General features: G+C 42.2%; 2 protein-coding genes and 1 long non-coding RNA gene across 3 annotated transcripts in view; all 3 read right to left on the reverse strand.

Moving 5' to 3' along the window:
* Positions 1 to 545: 545 nt before the first annotated feature.
* On the reverse strand, positions 546 to 4,354 carry vps37c (VPS37C subunit of ESCRT-I). Its single transcript, XM_068751155.1, has 4 exons — positions 4,253 to 4,354; positions 2,697 to 2,868; positions 2,064 to 2,146; positions 546 to 1,435 (listed from the first exon to the last, which is right to left on the reverse strand). Exons 1-4 carry the CDS (start codon positions 4,343 to 4,345, stop codon positions 746 to 748), a joined length of 1,038 nt encoding a protein of 345 aa, XP_068607256.1. The 5' UTR covers positions 4,346 to 4,354; the 3' UTR covers positions 546 to 745.
* Positions 4,355 to 9,540: 5,186 nt separating this feature from the next.
* LOC137906267 (uncharacterized) lies at positions 9,541 to 10,914 on the reverse strand. Its single transcript, XR_011105891.1, has 3 exons — positions 10,858 to 10,914; positions 10,249 to 10,330; positions 9,541 to 9,624 (listed from the first exon to the last, which is right to left on the reverse strand). It is a non-coding gene; the product is annotated as an uncharacterized lncRNA (long non-coding RNA).
* Positions 10,915 to 14,056: 3,142 nt separating this feature from the next.
* The window catches only part of LOC137906693 (teneurin-3-like), a 131,489-nt gene continuing 122,988 nt past the window's right edge, over positions 14,057 to 22,557 (reverse strand). The window contains exons 40-54 of the mRNA XM_068750981.1: positions 22,064 to 22,168; positions 20,830 to 20,960; positions 20,114 to 20,283; positions 19,552 to 19,678; positions 18,305 to 18,502; positions 18,128 to 18,187; positions 17,627 to 17,971; positions 17,271 to 17,515; positions 16,993 to 17,174; positions 16,366 to 16,568; positions 16,139 to 16,249; positions 15,896 to 16,038; positions 15,668 to 15,792; positions 15,419 to 15,549; positions 14,057 to 14,812 (exon numbers count right to left, since the gene is read on the reverse strand). Coding sequence (XP_068607082.1) covers positions 14,057 to 14,812; positions 15,419 to 15,549; positions 15,668 to 15,792; positions 15,896 to 16,038; positions 16,139 to 16,249; positions 16,366 to 16,568; positions 16,993 to 17,174; positions 17,271 to 17,515; positions 17,627 to 17,971; positions 18,128 to 18,187; positions 18,305 to 18,502; positions 19,552 to 19,678; positions 20,114 to 20,283; positions 20,830 to 20,960; positions 22,064 to 22,168 — 3,032 coding nt within the window. The remainder of the gene's footprint in view (positions 14,813 to 15,418; positions 15,550 to 15,667; positions 15,793 to 15,895; positions 16,039 to 16,138; positions 16,250 to 16,365; positions 16,569 to 16,992; positions 17,175 to 17,270; positions 17,516 to 17,626; positions 17,972 to 18,127; positions 18,188 to 18,304; positions 18,503 to 19,551; positions 19,679 to 20,113; positions 20,284 to 20,829; positions 20,961 to 22,063; positions 22,169 to 22,557) is intronic.

Raw genomic sequence — 22,557 nt, forward strand, 5'->3', positions numbered from 1 at the left:
CAGCTTAGAGCCTGCGTAGTCCCAGCACCAGGTCAAGGGATCAGCTGCCGACAAGCTTCAGCCCTCTCCTGCAAATTATTGACGAGGTGACAAAGTACCGGGGGGGTGTACGCCAGGGCCGAGACATAAAAGGCTCACGGTCATTATTCCAAACTGCAAATCATCAACCTCTTCCTTATTTAATCAGACATTTACTCTGATGGAATTGCAGAAACACAGCTACAACAAACTTTATTCCCCCCCCAGTGATAAAGGGAACAGCAATGCCCTGACAAATCAGGCAGATTCTGATCAGAGACCGAGTGGGCACTGATGCAGTGGTTCAGATTCTATTTGTCAAGTATTCGTTATAAGGGAGCGCGCCATTCGTGTCTTTATAGCAACCTTCTGTTTGCCAAATACGTAGCATAACACGGAAAATGGGCAGACGAATACAGGGAGCAGAGAGAGAAAAGGATAGTGACTGTGTGATGACACGAGCTTCAACACTTTAACAAAACGCAACAACCTGAGACTAGTGTGGGGGGGGGGGGGGGGTTGGTGGGTTGCAGGGAGAAAAACGTAGAGAGAGAGAGAGAGAGAAATAGTGCAACAAAGTTAAGTAGAGCAGGACACCTCTTGAATCTGAGAGTAGTAGTAGTGCAGGGAAAGTATAAAAGGTGAGAAGGCCGGAGTGCAGGGAGAAAGAAAAGGGTGAGACAGAGAGGAAGAAGAGATGAATTCAGACCGAGGCGCAGAAGTGCTTTCAGGAGTACGGTTGGGGAACTCCGTATCCTGGTCTGTAGATTGGTCTCCCTGTTGGCGACTGAGAATTGGAATAACTGGGCCCAGCAGGGTAACTGTAGCCACCGTAGCTGTAAGAGGCCGGGTAGGGCGCCGGCCCACTCTGGGGGTGACTGGGGGCGTATTGCCCAAATGCTGAGCCTGGATGTGGCGCAGGGAAGGGGGGCTGTACTGGGTAAGGACAGGAAGCCGAAGCCGAAGGCCCAAAAGCAGGCCTGGGGCCGTGGTAGCTTCCTGCTGGGGTGAAAGCTGTGCCAGAAGCTGGATATGGAGAGAACTGTGATGGGGGTTTGGTGGGACCAGAGGCTGCAGCTGCTACAGTAACTGGGTAAGGGCTGTAAGGAAGGCCAGATGAGCTCCCTGCAGCTGAGGCGGCTGACTGTTGGGCATTTTGGTAGTTAGAGGCGGTGGAGCTTGTCGTGGTCGTTGTCGTTGTGTGTTGACTCCATGGTGAGAGCGTGGCAGCAGGATCCTGGCTGGCAACGGCCGATGATGTCATGGCGGTGGGATTGCCCTCACTCCTCTGTCGCAGGATCTCCTGAAGTTTCTCTATCCGCACCCGTCTTTTGTGAGCGAGGGTGCGCAGGGAGAGGAAATGGTCCAGGAAGGCGTCCAACGTCAGAGAACCCTCCAGAAACTCATCAGCCACAGCCTGCAGAGAGACGCGTTGTGCGTGACCGTGGTGGATACTACTGAGAATGCAACATTACTGCATGTATTACACGCCCTCCTACCAGAACGCACACACACAGTGATAGGCTGCTAGTCATTATGATATGACGGTCTAGAGCTATCTGAACTAAGAAGAAGAATTTAAGAACAAAATAGTACACATATACATATATATATACACATATATGTGTTTATAGGGCCTGTCAGCCAGTAGCTGGTGCTTGGCACCCCTGTTATTGCTCCCTTTCTGTGCCCTGCTCATGTATTGATCGATGGGCCTGCTCATTTTGGTTGCTATGATGCCTGATAGGAGCGGGTTAGGCCGGTAGTTTGATGGCATTGTTCCCCGTCTGGGGGGGTCCTTCATGATGAGGCCTGTCCGACCTTGGATTAGCCACTTTAGCAGCTGATTCATTTGCACTGCCTATGGAGTGCAGTTAGCATCTTAAGCCAGGAGGCGTGAATCATAGAGTCATACTCTTTGGGTGTTACAATACTAAATTAATAGCTCATGTCTGCAGCCTGCTAGAAGTTGTAAATGTTTAATGTAAATGTAATGTAAAAGCCCAATACAAAGATGCTGCGCGTGTGTTCGGTTCGGTTCTGACCTCAGACTCTGCCTCTGTTTTGCTGCCCTCTGTCTGTAGCCTAGAGAACAACGCCTCTGGAGACACCTGACCCTCCATCCCATCTGAGAAGTTGCACAGCAGGAGTGGTGGAGACAAATAGAGATAACACAGGCGAGATAACACAGGCGAGATAACACAGGCGACAGATCCCGTTATACAGCATGCTAATGTGTCGGGCTGTCATGATCTTGATTCATCTCATGCTTAATTGTCTTACAATACATTGTATTTCTGCTTCTCTTCATTTGATCCCAGTTTCATAATACACACAGCGTCTCCCAAATGAAGATGAACAGTTTTTATTGGCACTATTTGTGTCGGTTGTCAGCAACATTTAATTTCAACTTCAGCATACAGCTTTGTTCACCAGGATGGCGATGACGGTGTGCGGCTCCTGGAGGTCATGTGGTAATATTGTCTCAGTCAATTTTGGGAATTCTTCATTGTAGCCATCAAGGTTTAATGGCCATGACACGGTATTGATTCTTAGCCTTTCTGATGCTCACAGGACAAACATTTGACTATTTCTGCTCTATGCTGCTTGAGGGTTTGACAAAAATCACAGTTCTTGAGTTGGGTTCGCTCCAATCACTCGCCCACCCTTCCTCCTACCTCTTTGGGAGCAGTGTTGTTTGTAGGTTTCTCTGATGCTCTCTAGCTGAGAATATCTCTCCACTAGCGCCTCCTTCTGGGACTCCACACGAGGCTTCATGTCCAGGTTTTGCTCGGCCAGGCTGCGATTGGATGCGAGTGCCATCTCTCTCTCGAGCTGAATGTTCTGGATCTGAAGGGAGATGACACAGTTTTAGACTTTATGAGATTTATGGATGATAATGCAACCTCGTGGCTAGCACTGGCAGCGCGGTTAGCAGGAGCTGACGTGGCATTGCCAGTTTCTCCCTTGTGCCGGTCCCAAGCCCGGATAAATGCAGAGGGTTGCATCAGGATGGAATGGCGTAAAAATGTGCCAAATTGAACATGCAAATCAATGTAAATGAGAAAGTAGTAGGGATGACGTGGGTTTCTTGATTTACTTTTTGGCAACATTCAATTCTCTGTGTTGTCCTTAAATATGCTAGCACTATCAAAGCCCACAACTGTAAAGTACCAAAAGCTGGCATCAGCTCAGACTTAGCATCTTGGTTACTTTTTTCAAGTCATGTCAATATATTGCTGAGATGAACACGAATTGAATGACATCAATATTTGGGAACAGACATGAACATCAGCTCAGATGAGGCTTGAACATCTGTGCCAGTGGTCAGGGCAGGACTAGCTGCTCTCTCCTTAGCAGCAGAGGAGCAATTATCACCAACTCTGGCACCAGGCTCCGGTTGGGTAGTGGTATATTGGTGTATTTAAAATAAAAACAACAACCTTTTGACTGGTTTACACTTGGGAGTTGATATTTGCAAATCTGGTTTTGTGGGATAATGTTGTTGTTTTTAATCATGTCTAAGGTAAACAGGTATATTATTGAAATATAATGAGACAGTGTTTTACACAATATGGGCCCATTAAAGGAAAAGGTGATGTAACACAATGGTAAACAGAAATTTGTGCAGACTTTTGTAGTACTGCCGTCAACTTCAGAATGAGCATATACTGTATTTATAAAGTTTACAAGTATATCTTGACATTACAGTGTATTCAATTGCACTTTTTACATTCTGTTTTATTGAAATTTAAAATGAGCCAATATGCCACTTTCCTGAAAAGGTGGTCATCTTCCATTAAGTTTATAAACAATTGTAAAATAATTTATAAAATAGCCAGAAGAGTTATTTGTTTGTTTTAACCCTGATAAGTCGGGAAAAGCAATAATTTAATATTTTCAGGTCCCTTCTACATGTATGGGACAAAACCACATTAAAGCATAAAGGTGTCACACTTCCTCACTTTGTTGTGTTTCACTTTGAGCCGTTTCATAATCGTGAACAGTTGGTTTATTGGACTGTAATACTAATTTTCAAAGTTTAATAAGTTGTGCTAGCAAGCCTTTGTTTTTTTATTTGTTTGTTTGCTTTTCTTTTTTTTGGGGGGGGGGGGGGGGTCATGCAATTTTATTCTATATGTTATTTTAAAACAAATCCCTATCTTCCCAAAATAACTTAAGAGCTCAACTTTTCTGAAAGCAAAGAAACTAGAAAGTGAAGCGTTGTTTATACCTCGTCAGACTCCAGCGCCATAGACTCCACCCCCTCGGGGTTGTCCAGGAGCTCCTGTAGCTCTGATTGGCTCAGGTCCTGGAGCTTCTCCATTTGATTTGCCAGGATGTCTGTCAGTCAAAGAGGAACCAGGAAACGAGAAGAGACTTCTGACAATGTTTAGAAGCTGAATAAAGGCAGTCGAGGTCTTACATTCTGATAACGTCGACTATAGTTTATTTATAATTCGCTGACATGTCACGACACTGTTTCCAACTCACGATGAAACAAATGTCACCAACAGCCACTACCTTAATAGGTTGATCAAAATAAACATTATATATATGCTCTCAGGTCCAATCGAGAAAAGTGATAGTAGCATATTCGGAATGCATTAACTTGAATACAACCGGCTCAAAGCTAGCTAACGTGTTAACGCAATATGATTGAGGTAAATGACCGCAGGCCACAAATAGAACAGGCTGTTCAGACGAATACTAGTTAGAGTGCTGCAAGAAAAGAGTTTTAAATAAAATTATACTTACACCGTGCTAGCAAACCAGTTTTAGCCTGACAGTGACTAGTGGTGACATCCAACACCACCGAATTATCTCAACCGACGGGTGACGCGACACGTCCTCGGGATCTCCGACCTGCCCTGGCGGAAACCCGCGAAACAAACGGTCGTAGATCGGGCTTCGACGTGATCTGGCTGGCAAGCTATCAAACTGATCAGCAGACGTTCAATAGCAGCCGATGGCTCTGCGCTGAGCGAGCTGATGACAACAGTCGCAATGTCAGCCACTTAGCTACCGTCAACTTCGACGGAAGCCAAGCGACTTGGCGATTAAATGGAGCTTTGAATAGATTAGCCGAGTCCTGACGATCAATACCAAACGTGTTTGGATTCCCGATCGTTAGTAATTTAATAAATGGATGAGCGAAGCGAAGAACATACGTGAGAAACTGAAATTTTTACATAAAAATAGGAAAGTTTCCCTCTCCACTGACACTTGCCGCCGCCATTTTAGGAACAATCCATGTCTAATGGTTTGTGAGGGTGGCTCGGACCAATCCAAAATGCGAAAATGTTCTCTAAACAACCACTGGTGGACTGTAATTGATTCCTAACTTATAATTTCAAAATCATATCCGCCTACATATATGCATTTATTTGTTTAAATGGACCCGTTTCCTCTGATCCCCCCCCCCCGTATCGCCAGGAATGGTTGGTCCCAGGGCTCAGCTGATATAAGGGGAACCCGTAAGTGACGCTGACTTTCCGTCTATGAATGCCAGCGCTTCCAACACTTCTGTTTATGGCAATATGTCTCCTTACTCTGCTTGAGGGAGCCCTGCTTTTTTATTATCTTATATGTTTATTTTTTATGTAATTCATTTTTTTTAAAGACTGTTAAGTCACAGCTGGAGAGGAGCTGAATAGAGAGGCAAGCATCTTGGATAAAAAAAAAAACCCTGTCATAACTGAAAAGATGATTTAGCATAAAATCCACCGAGTTTGAATGATGACATTGTTATTGACAGCTTTGTGTGTTAGTTGTTACAATTGTAAAACATCACTGTGTGTCAGTAAGGCATGTTAAACTGTTCTATTTCTATTCATAGAAAATGAAAACATGTATTTCTGTGAATGTTTTGCAAAAAATGCACAAGGAAATTGTGATCAGGAAATGTTTAGAAGATTAGAGTACAATCTGTATATGTGTGGAATGAGTTTTCATATAAAATTAAAGCAAGTACTTCTATAAATTGTTTTACACAAGTTGTATAAGATAATTGGGAAATTGGTTATAAGGTTTGAAGATAATACGCACGTGTGTGTGTATGTATATGTATGTTTAAGTATATATATATATATATATACATACACATACAATACATGTACTTAAACACACATATATATATATTTGGTAATTTCTTAAAGAATTTGATTGCTGAGGAGGAGAAGGGGAATTTCTATTTCTTTTTTGGAGGGGTTGTTATTGTAAGAAAAGGGTCAGTTCCAAATAAGCATGTTGTTCAATCTACCCCTTCGGTTCATCAGGGTTACAAAACCTTGGAAATATGATCATTTTTTACTGTGTCATTGAAAAATGAACCAGAATAAAATTCCTTCATTCCTTCACTAGTAGCAGTGATATTGATGTCTTTTAAGCAATTAGGATACAGGCTGGTTCAAGGGAACAACAAAAATGTTAATCCGTTGACAGTACTGTAAGTCAGAAAAAAAAGTCAAAAGTGTGAGCCAAAATGTATGAGTACTACCTGGATGACATTCGGTGGTAAGATAGAGGACCCTCCCTTGATGACTGTGTGAAATTCCATAAACATCGGTTCACAAATGTTAACAAAATAAGTGATCCCTATTCCAGGATCTCTTCTGGATCATCACCAAAATGTAATTATCTGTTCCTGGTAACATTCGAAAAATGTCATCAAGATCCATCCATAACATTTTGAGTACTTGAGTGAGTACTGACAAACAAACAAACAAAAAAACCAACGCAGACATAACCTCCTTAGCAGAAATGTTTGTAGACACTAAAATCTGTTACTATTTATTTATTCTTTTCATGAAAATTCACATTACACAACTTACACACACTTTCAAGAACATTTCACGATTAGAAAGGAGCAGATGGAAGAATTAAATTCTTATATTTGTCTGCCATCACCTTTTTTTCATAATCATTACAAGATGGTCACTGTTGTCATCCCCCCCCCCCCCTTCCCCATGCTACAACATCATTTATAACCAGTCTTACAGTTAATACATTCCTTCAAAAATCAAGTTGGTATAAAATAAATTGTTTCTTCTTGTATCTCTTTTTAAATTCAAACATATGTCGACAACTTTTTAAATCATTCATTGTCTATTGAATTCGGCACAAACAGGTTAATCGACTACATCATAGGCGTTAGTTTGAATATTGGCAGTGATGCACATTTTGTTATTTTGTCACACATTTCCTTTTGATCTTAGATTAAGAGGCACATTATTTGTATGCGTGCGTGTATAGACAGACAGACAGACAGATAGATAGATATACAATTTAAAAATATAACATTTATAATATTGGCCAGCACATTATTTGTATTTGTGCGTGTGTAGACAGACAGACAGATAGATATACAATTTAAAAATATAACATTTATAATATTGGCCACCACATTGTATGTTCTCCCTGTATCTGCGTGGGTTCTCTCTGGGTTCTCCGACTTCCTTCCACCATGAAAAATATGTGGATTATACAATTATCTCATCTTCAAGAAAAACAAAACAAAACATTCATGTTATATGTGTATTATATTATTTATAATCATATATGAGGTATCAGGATTCCAACCTCATCACACATAACAAACAAAATATTTTAAAGATTTATGTTTGATTGAGGCCCATGATCATCGACAGCAGTATGTCAATGGTTTCTGATATGCAAACTGCTGTTGTTGTTGTTTGTTTGTATTGATCAGTATCAGTCTGTTTTGAGTGCTTTGATGGCGCAGAATGACAGGACGCAATGCAAGAGAATTGCTCCACTGTCATAAAGCAGCAGCAGCACCGTCACACTCCAGTTGTATGCCTGCAGGAGACAAAACAAACAAACAAAAACACATTATACACTCAATTCTGTTGATAGTATTTACTTATCTCTTTATCCTAATCATTAAAGTACATTGTTATATATAACATAATCAACAATTAACCTTCTGATGAATCACAAGCATCTTCTTCTTCTTTGTCTTAAACACAAGTATCTATATTTAATTAATACATGAGGAATGTGATGCTATTGCAGCCACTCTAATGTATTTATGCGCAGATCAATTTCTTATCATTAGAACAGGTTGTGTCTCCAGGGCCCAGACAAATGAAGACGGTTGCGGGAGGAATGGCATCTGGCATAAAACTTTGGCAGAATTAAGTATGCAATTGACGAGAAAGTTGATTTGCTGTGGCCGAAAGAGGAAGAAGAAAAAGATTCATCTCCGTTAACGCAAAGTTTAAAGAAAGCAACATACTGACCGCCAGGAACTCCGTGGGACAATCATACGATGAAGGTCTGTAGTAATAATTACGAGGAGGAATGCTGACACACGGCTTATGCGCTCCGTTGAGGCTGTAGCAGTACAGGCAGAAGGCAAGCACTGCCCCCAGCAGGCCAAACAAATTACTGCATGCACATCCTTGGAGCTGTGGAGTCAGGCAGATGTTCATCAGTGCAGCTGTTCATTTGAAGATGCAACTCTTGAGAAAATGTTCACAAATGTGTTGTCTGACCTCTAGAAATTGTGGTGAAAAACGTTTTAACATTTAATTTTCAGACTAAATATTTATGGTACAGATTAAAAATTATATACGTAGACATAGATAACGGCTAAAACGTTATTTGTACCACTTGTCCTCTACACGGGGAAGCTGTGGCTCAGTTAGTAGAGTGGATCGTCCAGTGATCAGTAAATCAGTGGTTCGAATCCCAGCTCTGACTGTCCGCATGTCGAAGTGTCCTTGGGCATGACACTGAACCCCAAATCCCAGCTCTGGCAGCACCTTGCACGGCAACGGTCGCCCACTGGAGTGTGAATGTGTGTGTGAACGCGGTCATGGGGTATAGGAGACAATCCCTGCTGTACACCCTGGATAAATGACCAGTTCATCTCAGAGCCAACATATAGATACTGCTTCTTTATATTTGTGAACAATGAAAGTAAAACAGGGAACCCGGAGGAAACCTACACAGACACGGGAATGGGCAAATTCCACACAGAAAAGTCCTCAGGTCCTCCAGTGGATTAAAACCCACTGGAGGACCCACCTAAAGTAGGTGCAAAGCGACAGTGCGATTGCATTGCCATAAGTATGTGGGGAAGGCTGTTATTTGAACATACCAGTAGTCTGCTGGGGACCCTCTCACTGGCCATTGTGATTGATCCTCCTGCCACAATCTGCAACACACACACACACACAGAGGATTGAATGGAGAGACTGAGGCTGAGGAAGATTCTGCATCCGGTTTCTCTGTACTTCATAACGGTTCCAGAAATTGCGTAACCTAGAATATATTATTGCTGAGCTGGACAGTTCATTTTATTGCGCAACATTAAGCAGAGCTTTCAAGCACAACATTTTCCATTTGGTCATACTTTTAGTTTGGACTATAAATGTATTTTTTTAGGCCAAGAGCTTCTTTGCAGTTTTGCCTGCCGAAACTATGACAGGGAAATTAACAATATGAATAAGAACAATTAGTACATACTAAAATCCCTATGATCAAAGGCAGTATGAAAAACCGTGGCAGATGTTTCTCAGAATAAGCCAGCAGGACAGAAAGCAGAATCTGGAACAGCCCCAAAAGGATGGTAATCACCTGCACAGAAACAGAGGTTTGGAATTACATTCCGATTATTATACTGAATAATAACGAGTGCTTTAAGTGGCTCAAAAAAGCTGCCGGTTCTCTTTTGCATCCGTCAATCTAGAAAAATAAGAGTAAAAGTCTGTATGCATGCATAGCTCAATCCATTACGTGCTCACCTCTTGATGCAAAGACCGCTGGATGGATTGAATCCCAAAGGGATGTTTGTTGAACTTTACCTCTCCAGCAGTTAGCAGACCAGATACACAACAAAAGATCTTTAATATTTTGTCCATGAGTTAACACGGCAGCAGGATGGAGTCAGACAGAGCCTGCGCCTGAGCTACGGCTCCACGCACGCTGCTGGGTAACATGGATTGAAGAACACAGGCGCGCTTGTCTTGTAAAGCACAGGGCAGTATGGGTAATGAAGTCTCGGCAAGATGTGCGCTCGGTGATGTGGAAGCTGATGTGCGGTTATGATAAGCAGCGGTGCAGCTTGTGAAGGACTAAAACGGTACCGGAACGCTGAAGGGATGTTTTTAGAAGTCCCGGAACTCCGTACCGGCCCACTCAAAGCACTGATAATAACTAATATAACGTTACACTGTGAATTCAGTGGTGGTCTGATCTCACCGCAGCTGATTCAGGGTCAAACCAGGAAGCGGGACGATGTAACCTTGGCCAAACTGCTGGCGCCCCCCCTGAAGACATGTTCCTGCAAAACAGCAAACTTAAGTCAGAACAAATGCCAGGTTTTATTTTACTATATGTGTGTTGCAGGTATCGGGCCGGACGACCACTGCTGGCAGTTTAAAATATTTATTTATTTTATTTTATTCTTTGCTTCTGTAATTACACATAAGATACAATTTTCAATAATTGTAACGATCTTCACATCCCGGTCTGACAAACATTATGTCACGAGTTCTTGGTTAAACAATCCAATCATATATTAAACATTAATACACTGATTGTTTGACTTTAATATTTTGTTTGTTACACGCGAACGTCAATTTGACATCGTCTTGCATTTGACGAGCCAAATCTAGCTCTGTAATCACAAGGATATCCTAATTAAAGGCTAATAAACATTAGCATGTTTAAGCTAAATGTAAACAGTTGTATTTCTACAAGCAAACTCTGCCATCAACCATGAAGTAACACCACAGGCCCTGTGGCAAGGGAGTACGTGTTGTGGGCTTCGTCTGAGACAATTGGGATGTTTTGCGAATCTCTCCAAACCTGCAAATATCCAAAAGAATGAGACGGAAACAAACAAACGTGGCGTCGAGGGTCCCTGCTCGTCGACTGACAGGATGCAGAAACCAGCGCCCCAAAACAGTCTCACAACCGGAGGTTCCATCTAGTGGTGACAGTCGGTACTGCATCTTAAACACCCAAACAATCAAATATCTGCCATTATAAATTGTACAACAAAAACAAAAATATGTGACCACACTTAGTGTGACAAATTAAAATAAGGCTCCCAACATAACTAAAATTACAATTCCTCAGTCCATATTTCAAACACAATACATTTTTCTTGGAAATGTTTTTTTTTTTAAAGTGGCAATAGTCTATTGGACAAGCACCATAGGTTGCATGTACACTGGTTAGTTTACTGGTGTGTGGTAAGTATATGGTAATTACGACATGTACATATGTGCATATAGGTCATAACTGGGGAGGTATTCTGAGTGACATGTGAGTGCTGTAGTTGTGGCTTACCATCAACTAAATTGAAGAATGATGAATGTATTTATTAGATAGAATGTTAGAGCAGTACAAGTACAGTCAAACAATAGTATGTATTACAGTACAAGTACAGTCAAACACCCTGTCTAAGAGAAGCATTTCAGAAAAGCCCTTGCTGTCTTGTTTCCATTGAAAGTCCTTCGTACATAATTCATCGACATTTAACCACACAAATAAAATAAAAATAAATTACTCAATTGATGCAAAATACCAATAAATTAAAAAGACACATAATATGTACAACGTAGGTGGACAAAAAAAGGGGGTTATTGATCCGGAGAGAGTCGTGATGACTATCTCCGTTTCTGCCCCCCTGAAAGGTGTATTTTTAGGGCCTTTTTGAAGGAGGCCAAAGAGGTGCATGTTTTGAGGGCAGGAGTCAAACAGTTCCACCCTTGGGGGGGCAGTATTGTAAAAAGATGATTTACCCATGTTTGTCTTAAACAGGTTGTTTTTTGTGCTCCCTCTAGTGTTGTGGCTGTGGGTGTCACTAAATCTCTGAAGGGATTGAGGGGACTGAGGGCAGAGTCGCATTGACTAATTCAAATGCCAATCCCATTTTGAGTTGTTTAACCCTTTTAGCTTGATGACTTGACTGATAGCATGAGCTTCCCATTGAGCTTCCAGATCACTGTGGCTGATACTCCGCAGGTTGGCAGGAGGTGACTGGTGCGAGTCTGGAGCAGTGGCATTGAGGGCGGCGACCCAAGTAACATCTCTCTCCTGGACAGCCTGGCTCCCGTCCCATGCAGCTCGAACAGCCTCATCTGAAAAAGTCTCAGTACACTCATACACATAATTCTCAATGTCTAGTGGTAAGAGAGAGTGTGTGTCTGCGTCAATGTTAGTCTTTCCAGATCTGTATCTTATGTCAAATGTAAAGTCTGCGAGTTCCCCAACCCATCTGTGTTCTTCGGATGAGTTCATGTTTATCACTTTGTCAGAACTCTGAATACACAGTGTTTGAGCACACTGAAGACAGTGAAAGAAAATGGCAATATTTTCAAGGATTTTAATTCTTTACTTTAGAAACAATGTACATAAATTACTTTCTCTGAGACTAATTTGATCTAATGATAAGTAGGACTTCTCAACCTTTGAAATAAGAAAGATTAACCCAGAAAACATCGACAACTCGCCTAAATCATTTCCAATGACATCTTGGTAGAATGTGGTTTAACGCTCTGGTTCCTGTTCGCTCTTTTTAAAATCAAAAAATCAAAGTTGGCTTCCGAGCCTTGTAAAAACACATATACAAAAAAGAAAACTCCCCTAAACGAGTACAGAGACCCACAATCAAGGAGAAAACACCCACATCGATTTTTTGATCAATTACTGCCATCAAAGTCACCAATGGTGAGAAGCAACAATTAGTTGCCACTCTGTTACCCTGGCCCACCCACTCCCCTACCTCCCACCCCAAAGCCATGGCAAAATGTTTATATTGCAAGAATAGTACCTTTGACCAAAAAAAAACAGTACAAAGTCTTTGCATTATAAGGCTGAGCCCCATTCTGCAGAAATGAAGGACTTCTGAGCTGACCGGGGATCAGTCCACTTGGTCCACGAAAAAGGACGTCCACATAGAACCACAAATAGCCGCGGCACGCTAGTGCTCCTCTAACACTGCTCTTTGTTGTGGTCTGAACCGGTAGGCTTTCGTAGGCTTTGTAAAAGCAAAGGGGATTAGGTGGTTTTAGAACTGACCAAACAGATCAGAAATGTCAGTGTAAAAAAAAAAAATGCAGGTTAAAGTTTTGACTTTCCTTTTTTTGTCCAGATCATTGCCTGTTCCTGTTGTTGTGTAGTTATAGTAGCAATAGTGGTATAGGTAATAATAGCATGTAAGCACATTTTTGTTCATTTTTATATCCCCCTTATGAAGCAAATGCAAGTTGATAGAATATAAAAAAAGGAACCAAAAAAATAAATAAAATAAAAGCAAAGGAAAATCAGTCTTTTTTTCCCTTCATACAAATTGTAGTCCTTCTTTTTTCTTCTTCCTGTCTCTCTTAGAGAGAGTCCACACCAGTTCCATTCAATGGCTTCAGCCATGGAAACGATAGCTCCTACAGACGCGGCTCATAGAGGGCTACAACCCGGGGTGGGGGGGTCACACCGCGACCCACACTGACGTAGCATCAACAGCAACTGCTGCAGATCCACAAACATTTCATATCGATTGCTGTGACAGTTTACAACCGTCTAAATGCTTGCAGGCTCATCGAGTCGGGACGCCCACCGAAAAGAGACGCTGTTTTATTTTATGTTTCATAGAGACCACATACAATTACAGCACTCAAGTTGGCCCCGCCGAACAAAGAGTTTGGGTGAGGCATGCAATTAGGTTATCAAAGAAGGAAAGAAAGAAAGAAAGAAAGAGACAGAAAGAAGAAGGCATTGATTGAACCTCTGACAGAGAGATTAAAGAGATTGTTTTATCACAATGGTAGGCTCACATGTTTTGGGTGACTTGTGATAAAATAATTGCTGCATTAGTAATCGAATCAGTCTATAAATCCAACTTGATGATCAATAAAGTAAAACAAGTCTGCAAAACATGGGTTCTCTTTAAATCTGCGTTTGGAGGCCGTTAAGTCTGTGACATCCCTTTCATGTTGAGAATGAACCTTTTGTCTTCCATAGTCCCGGGGTGGGGTGAAATCGGACGTTTGATGAGGCAGTGTTACCTCCGACCTATCTCACTCTGGCGTAGGAACTGGATGTTGTTAGCACTGTCGGCTAATTCAGAGTACTGCTCTATCGACAAGACGTAGTAGCCATCGAAACCCAGAACCTTCCCGCTGCTCAGTAGCTGCCTTTTCTCCCCTTCTGTCCAAAGCCGAACTCCTTCCTCCCCATCCCTCACCCGCTGCTGCTCGCGGGCCCAAGCGCTGGACAGCGCCCTCTGCCTTGCATGCTCAAGGATGCGCGCCTTCTCCTCGTCCAACGTGGTCCCGTAACGCACGTGGAGCGCCAGAGCGCCGTATTGCAGCTCCACATCGGCGAATCGGCGCGTTCGTCCATTCAGCACCGTCGTCGACTGGGACACTGTCACGTTAACGCCGTTTTCGAGCGATTTCCTGCCAGAGGTGAGCCGCAGGGCACTGAGGTCATTCTCAGGCAGGCTGGTCTTGATGAAGTAGTGAGTGTCGCGTCCCTCCACGGTGTAATGCAAGTCTTCAAGGTAAAAGGCATTGTTTAAGACTGCGGCCACTTTGATGCAGTCTTCATTGGCGACATTGAGAGCGTTGGTCACCACGCGGCCTTGAATCACAGCGAGCATCACCCCCTTACCGATCAGAGACTTGATGGTGGCGAACCACAGCCAGGGTCTGGTGTGATCCGAATGCCTCTGGCTGAGTTGGATCTCTGGCATCCGCTCAAAGGACAAGAAGGCCCGAGATTGACGAGTCACCTCCTGCTGGACCCCTGAAATTGACTATTGACAAAAGAAGGAGGAAATACTGTTTGGGTGTACGTTTTCCTTGATACTTCAAAGATTAACATGTAAAATCAATGAGTGCTCAATTTCAATTCTTTCGTAACTAGAATATAAAGAACGGTGCAGGGAGACTCTGTAACTTTTGTAAATTGCCAATTTCTTTGACCCTAGGAGATTTGAGAAAAGCTTTTTTTTTAGAACATGGTGAAAGGAGGGGAGAACGCACCAGACGAAAACGTAGTAAAATATTGATCAACATAAGACTCTCCAGGATTTTGTAATTCACCTTCCTCCACAATGCAAGACGTAGATATTTTCTCTATATCACAATCAATCAATATTCAAAATTATAAATCAGAAATCGCTAAAATATTAATTATTTGTTTCTTAAATGTCAGTAAAACTGGAAGTACTTCTAATTCTATGTTTTAGTGCAGTTTGTGTAGTGATCTAAAAATGCCGTTCTGTGGTTACTCAAAGATCAAATAGTTCAAATGCATTTATTTTAACAGAGTCATGATCTGTGATTACAGTCGATAAAACTAAATAATATATTTTTTTGCTCTTATGTTTCCTTCAAAGTATTTAGGGTACTGTACGTACAGGCAGGTCATCCCAGAGCTGACTCTTCTTCATCTCCAGTGACGGCTGAGTCAGGTCAAACTTTGGAATAGGGAATCCTGGGATTGCGTTGTGAAGATGGAAGCCAAATGTGACCAACCAAATATTGACATCTGCAGAATGACAAGTGGTGGAATGTAGAAATGGAAAATTGTTGCGTGAGTTTGAGCACGATAATTAGACGATTTGCATTCAATGGCAGCAGCACGAGCTGCTCTAGTTTCTCTTTACCTGTAACATATTCTTTGACCTGATGAATCTTGCTGATCGGGTTGTTTCCTCGAAACATGTAGAGGTTGAAGGGCTGGGGGTCTTTCCCTATGCGTGTCCACGTGCTAATGTCAGGACTGGTCCACCTTCAAAACAAACACACTGTGGTTAGACATGTCCCTGAGAAAGCAAGGGTAGCCCCCTCGGATTTAACCCCCTTGGGTAGAAATGAGCAAATAAGCGACAGACCTTCCGGCAGGGATGTCGTAGTCTCGGTCTCCAAAATGCAGCAGGCGTGTCAGAGGTTCGTAGAGCCCCCCGTGAAAACCAATAACCAGCACAAAGTCTGGGTTTGAATCAAAGTACACCTCGCCATAAGCTGTGTACTGCACCTGCACACACAGCAACAGCAGATGGTTATGATCTGAGAAGGGGCATGAAAAGTGCTGTTAATGGCATTTGAATAGTTATACAAGGAACAGTCACACATACCTGCTTAAGCAGCAGCCCATTGTTGCTGAAGACAGCCAGTGGGGTGCCAGTGTTGTCACATGCGATATAAAACTCCTCTCCGCTGCTGATTTCCATGGCGAACACGTGGCCCTGTTCAAAAGGTCCCGTTTCAATCATCAACATGACGAATATGCACATTCGAAAACACAAAATGACGGTTTGCCGTGAATTTGTCGGCATTCACAACGTTCTTTCGGCGCAGTTACCTGGAGATCGTAATAAAAGGATGTGATCTCAGAGCTGGAGTGGTTATAGACGTGGGTGATCCTGGTGGGGTAGTTTAAATCGGCGTAGAAGAACTGCAGATGTTGGCCCAGACTGTTCCTCGATGCTACGCGGCGGCCCAAACCGTCGTAACGGTACTGTATGGTCCAGCTGGCAGCTTTACTGTAGACGCGGACTAGAAGACCTAAATGACAGATGTAAAAAGATGGACTTTCTGAATTCAATTTCAGTGAGACTGTCAAATAGGTCTACAAAAAATAACTTTGCACACTCAGGAATAAATATATTTTTAATTTATTTAACCACATAAATATTCTCCAAGCCCCACTGACCATGAAAATCTCCACCTAGGATTTCCTATCATGCTGGTATCTTTGGTATTTATTCGAGAAAAACTACATTAATGGTGGTTTTCTTCAGGATTTTGCTCAATAATTGAGCAATGAGCAAATTCTCCTGCAATCTAATCCAGATCGCCTCCAAATTCTAATTGAGTGATTCCTCTGCCATGCCCTTTCTAAAAAACACCACCCGCATTATTCAAAATGCATTCATCCTAGAATATAAAATGATTCACAAACGGTGTGAAGTACTACTGCAAGGCCCACCTTTGGAGTTGTATTCAAATATCTCTGCTCCTCTCTGTCTCAGGAAGCCATCCTCATCCAGCCGGTACTGAATGTCTCCCAGCCGAGTGATTCTGTCCCTCAGATCGTAGCGTAGAGGGGTTAAGCGACCGCTGTTCCCCGGGTTCAACAAATGCAGATTACCGTTCAGATCATAATTGTACCTGAAATTTGAGGAAATGAAACTATTACAATCGTCACATTAAAAAAAAACAAAAAAACAATGATGGCACTGCTTCAGTTAAACGTCCTCGTCTGACCTCCACATCATCTTCTCGTTGAGAGAGACCGTTTGCAGCTGCCCATCCACATCGTATTCATAGCCGTATTTGGTGGTGTTGGCGAACGGCCCAATCTTGATCTCGCGTTTGGTGACTCGGCCCATGTTGTCGTACTGAATGGTGATCCAGTACATCAGGGACCTGAAGATCTCATACTGGATCTCTTTGATGCGGCCGTGCTGGTCAAAGTGTTTCGTGTAGGTCATCACGGCCGTCGAGATAATCTGAGACGGAGGGAGATTATTCCATGTTAGCTCACTATGCTGCTGTTTTGGTTGGTTGTCATGGCCTACCATTGAGGATGATTTAAATCAACGCCGCCCGCTCCGTCTCACCTGATTAATATCATAATAGATGACGCCAAACTTCCCAAACTGCTCCACCTTTCCAGATATGTCATCAAACTGATAGAGATCGATTGGCAGCGGGGTCTCGTTGATGACAGCCTGCATGCTCGTGACTCTGAAGCTGTTGTCGTAGGTGTAGTCAAATCGGGCGTTCACCATCCCGTCCTCGCTGAAGCGGAAGATTTGCCGGTCCACCAGCGGGCCAATCTGCCGGTACCGGATGGAGCAGATGAACCCCTCGCTCTGCAGGTTGACGGTCTTCAGGACGCCAGCGGTCTCATCGTATGTGAAGCTGACGCGTGTCGAGTCATAGAGGATCTCCGCCAGCTTGTTCTGATGCAGTAAACAGAGATATTCATTCCTAGGATAACCTCGAAAAGATATAAAGGCTCTTTTCAAGCTCTCAGAGCCAATTTTATGAAATGATCTTGTTAACACTTATTAATGAATCCATTAATACTAGTAACTGCGTAAAACAAAATTGTTCACCTGTCTGCGATATTTGTACAGTATGTGGCGGCCAGTTCCAAGATGAGCGACGCTTAGGAGCTGCAGGGACAGAGAAAAAGCAGCAAAGATAACCCTTTACTATCAATAACATGGGTGAATGCGTGGAAACACAAGAGTAACCCCCCCAAGTCCATTGTGGAACTTCCGTCCCCACACCTGTCCATCTTCAGAGTAGTCCACGGTGACGGAGGCGTTGCTCTCCGGTGGCGTGTAGATGTTCCTGTAGTAGCCGATGGATCTGATGGTCTGCATGGTGTGTCGAGCCACGCTGGGCATGGTGACGGCTGACAGACGGTCCCCCAAGTCATAGTCAAAGATGTACTGGTGCTGACTGTGCAACAGCAACACCATGGACTGTGAGAGAGAGGGGGGGGCAGCAAAGAGGAACATATGTAACATCCAGTCCATACTTGAGGCACAACTACAGTCATTTGCGTGTAAACACAATATGTCCTCAGGCCAGAACTCGTCAAACGAGCTACGCTGGTTGTGGATAAATTATGTATCAACAACCAGCTGTACGCGACCCTGCTACCACCCCCTGGTTATTCTGAGTCATAAATTTAATAATAATAATTCTCCCAATCAGCAAAGAATTAGAGACACTTTGATGTGGATGATGATCATATACGATCAGAACACATCATTAATATGTGGGTAGGTATATGTATGTTTGTATGTGCAAATATATATGTGTATATATATATATATATATATGAAGAACCTAAACAAAAAATCAAAATCTCAATGGGGTATCAGGAATTAATGTATTCCTCCTCTCCGAACCCCATTACCCCCCCCTCTAACCCACTTCATTACTACCTCTCTCCTCACTTCTCCCCCCTCCCTTTCACTCACCCCTCCCCTCCTTCCACACACAAACCCACTATGTTTCTCACCTGTTTGTATTTTTTTTTTCTTGTATCGGTGTTCTTGATTTCGCTGTGCGCATGTTTAGGATTCTTTATAGACCTCTTATTTATATCCCTCATACCAACCACCCAACACCCCCAACACACTGACTTTAACTTATCACAATAATAGTAAGCATCTCACAGAAACATTCACATATAGACCCGACTTCTCATCATGTCTAATTTAATTATGGTATCTTGGAATGTGTGTGGCACTCGCTCTCAGGCAAAAATAATTTACATTTTAGACCATATCTCAAAATTAAAAGCAGCCATTTGTCTCATACAAGAAACCCATTTACAAAAATCAGAAGAGAAATTACTCAGACACAAATTGTAGTCAAGTTTTTTCTGCCTGCTATAACAGCAGACAAAGAGGAGTCTCTATTCTAATCCATCAGAGACTACTCTTCACTTTAAACAACACTGTAACGGATCTACACTGCCTGTGTAGTTACTGTATGTAGCTGCGTATAAGTCATCCTCTACCTTATCCAGGTAAGTGTAGCTCCATGTCTTTCCATCAGCGAAGACTCTGGAGGTGATTCGTCCCTGACTGTCGTACTCCCACCTCTCTGTGGTAGGACCCCTCTGTAGGCCTGTCACCTGTCCCGTACTGGACACACACACACACACACACACACACACACAAGTGGAAGGCTGCTGATATCGGCTTCATACAAGGATTTGTCGTATTAAAGACACGTGTCTAACACAAATCTACTTGACTGGTACTCTTATCGACAGATAATATACTATTCATCTAATTCCCATGTAGCAATAGAAACTTAATTACTGCATTACCATTCAAAATGAAAATATAAACAAAACACAAGGAGTATTAGCTCCTACTTAGAGGCAATAGAACCTGTGCAACTCTGTATAAAAATAATTACAATGTCTAGGCGACATTTTATGGAAGCAGAATCCTCCATTACCTTTACATGGTTTATTTCATTATAGTTAATGAGCGGATGTAGAGGAAGATACTTTAAACTATTTCCGTTTTCCTCTGGCTCCATGAAGTAATGAATGCTTCAAATCAGCTCACCTTGAGTACGTCAGGTTAACCGACAGCAGCTTGCTGCTGGGAACCCACAGCGTAGGATGGCCTTGGGTGTCATAGATGATCTTCAGCAGGAACTTCCTGTGGTCGTCATAAATCTTCTCTGTTCGCAGCGTACGATCGTAATCCACAGACAGCAAGTTCCTACCATTCACCTGAGGGGGGGTGGGGGGTAAGACACAGATATCCGCTGAACAAATACTAGTAAAGATCTTATACATCGTTAATCAGCACAATAGCAGAACAGCTGAAAGTGACATTACATGAAGCTTTATTTAGTTCCTGTCACAGTTTGAACATAAAGGCTCCAGGCTTTCGTCTAAAAGCCGGGAGCCTGTTAAAGCGGATTTCAGCTGCACTACTACTTAATTACAACATCTGTAACTCATACCTGTTCACAGGTAATAACAGATCCCGGTGCAATCTATTGCTGTACAGGTGTGTGGGTTGCAACTTGAAGGTTTGTGTTTAGTTTTAGTTACAGTTTTTCTTGAATACTATTTATCTAAATTGGTCATTTGCTAAATTTAAATCCGAAAAAATAGTTGTGACTTAGGTGATGAATTTTATGAAGCATTTGAGAAGATTGAACTGACAACAAAATAATCAAAACTAAAAATAACAATAATGATGCCATGTTGTTGTTGTGGAGCTTTTGATTACTTTCTGTTCATGGAGAGGTTGAGATGCAAAGCACTCACCCTAAGCTTTCTTCCGAAGACGATGACTTTCCCTCTCATCTGCTCCTTCCTGAACCTCCACTCCACCAGGTTTTGTCCATTCTCTCCTGGGAGTGTCATGTTGCGTCTGGCGACAGTCGGATTAGCAGCACCTGGAGAAAGACAGAAATAAAATGCGAATACTGTGGCAATAATCCACAGTCGAACCAGAATTTGATTCTCAGAAAAAAAAGAGAATACATGCATGCTGTAAATGAAACAAGGTTTGTGTTTCCTTGGTATCTTTCACACAACCTTTGGCATTGCATGTCTGTTTAGGTCAGGGGTCGGCAACCTAAGGCATGCAGAGAATATTAAGAGGCAAAAGCCATTGTATTTTATTATATTTAACCCCTCAGAAGAAATGGAGCACACAAAATGTTCTTACATACTAATACTAAAATTAAATAGTTAGAACATTCCTCACTGCATAGCGAAACATGGAAAACCATTCGCAGACGGAGAATAGAAGGAGGCTTTCCTATCGACTGTCATTTACAAATGATTTTATTGAAGAGTAGCTTGAGTAGATTGTGAAGTAGCACGCGTCATGAAAAAGGCTGCCGACCCCTGGTTCAGATATTAGACCATCCTCAACGAGCTGCGCACTAAATATGACACGATCATGTTCATGTAAGATATTGCATCATTTGTTTTTATTTTTTTTTTGCTAATTTAATAACAGTCCCAAAGGCATTTTGCTCCTTCTGGCTAATTTTGCTATTTCAGTTCTGTATTGATTTATTTCAAAGTTGCGTGGCTGTCGTTTGGCTCAGCTCCAAACAAAGGTTGGTAAATCTCCTCTGAATTACTGACTCTAATAATGAAATGGCGGTATAAATAAAACCTGACGTGTTAATGATGACAGATCACCCACATCTGTCCAAGCTTCTTTTAATACTGCAGGTTTGATGAATGCCCACCGACGGCAATAGAAAGCAGGACATTGCGACCTACAGTATTGGAGTATGACTTCTGTGATACTTTGCAAACAAAGAACAAGAGAGGTAATTACAGTAACTGCAATAAGATGTGCAAAAAAATAAACAACTCACACTCGAATAGCTTTGGAAATGAACAGATCAAGGCATTAAAAGGAGATAATTTTGCTATCTTTGTAATATATTCAGATATTTGAAGTGAAGACAAAGCCATATTAATTAAATCATAGGAAAGGTATTAGCAAGTAATTGATTCATAACTAATTATTACATACCTGCTAGAATATGAGGCTCTGTCTGGAAGTGTGTGTCCATCCCATTGGCATAGGTGACCCTCAGGGAGTGATCATTGCCCACCTGGTAGCTGTTACGAAGCTGGTCTATATAAGATAATGAAAGACAATTATGAATGAAACATTATGCGACACTTATTCAATGTACGTGTGCACATTGTTTATTTTTGACCCAATATTTTAGCCCAGTATTTTATCCATTCCTGAATGGATTTCCACAAACCTTGGGGGGGCCGGATGGGCCTTGGACTTTTTGCCACTTTCCAAAACTTGACCAAATTGGTAGTTGTTATCTCTGATTGTGTGTAATTTGGTGCACATCCACATAAAAATCCACTTAACCCAGATCTACAAGAATTAAATGGGTTTTTACGAATCAACAGATTACTGAACAATTAGTTTAGATAAGAACTTAATTAAAGGGGCTCGTCGGGGCGTTTCTAGTTTTGAAGATGCTTTACTGCAACACTGAGATT

The sequence above is a fragment of the Brachionichthys hirsutus genome, chromosome 17, assembly GCF_040956055.1.
Source record: "Brachionichthys hirsutus isolate HB-005 chromosome 17, CSIRO-AGI_Bhir_v1, whole genome shotgun sequence".
NCBI classification, from domain to species: domain Eukaryota; kingdom Metazoa; phylum Chordata; class Actinopteri; order Lophiiformes; family Brachionichthyidae; genus Brachionichthys; species Brachionichthys hirsutus.

Coding starts and splice junctions, on each gene's coding strand:
- vps37c (XM_068751155.1), bottom strand. CDS start 4,345: ATGGAGAAGCTCCAGGACCTGAGCCAATCAGAGCTACAGGAGCTCCTG. Junction 2,869..4,252: donor TGGCGCTGGAGTCTGACGAG/GTATAAACAACG, acceptor ATCTCCCTTCAG/ATCCAGAACATTCAGCTCGA. Junction 1,436..2,063: donor AAACAGAGGCAGAGTCTGAG/GTCAGAACCGAA, acceptor GTCTCTCTGCAG/GCTGTGGCTGATGAGTTTCT.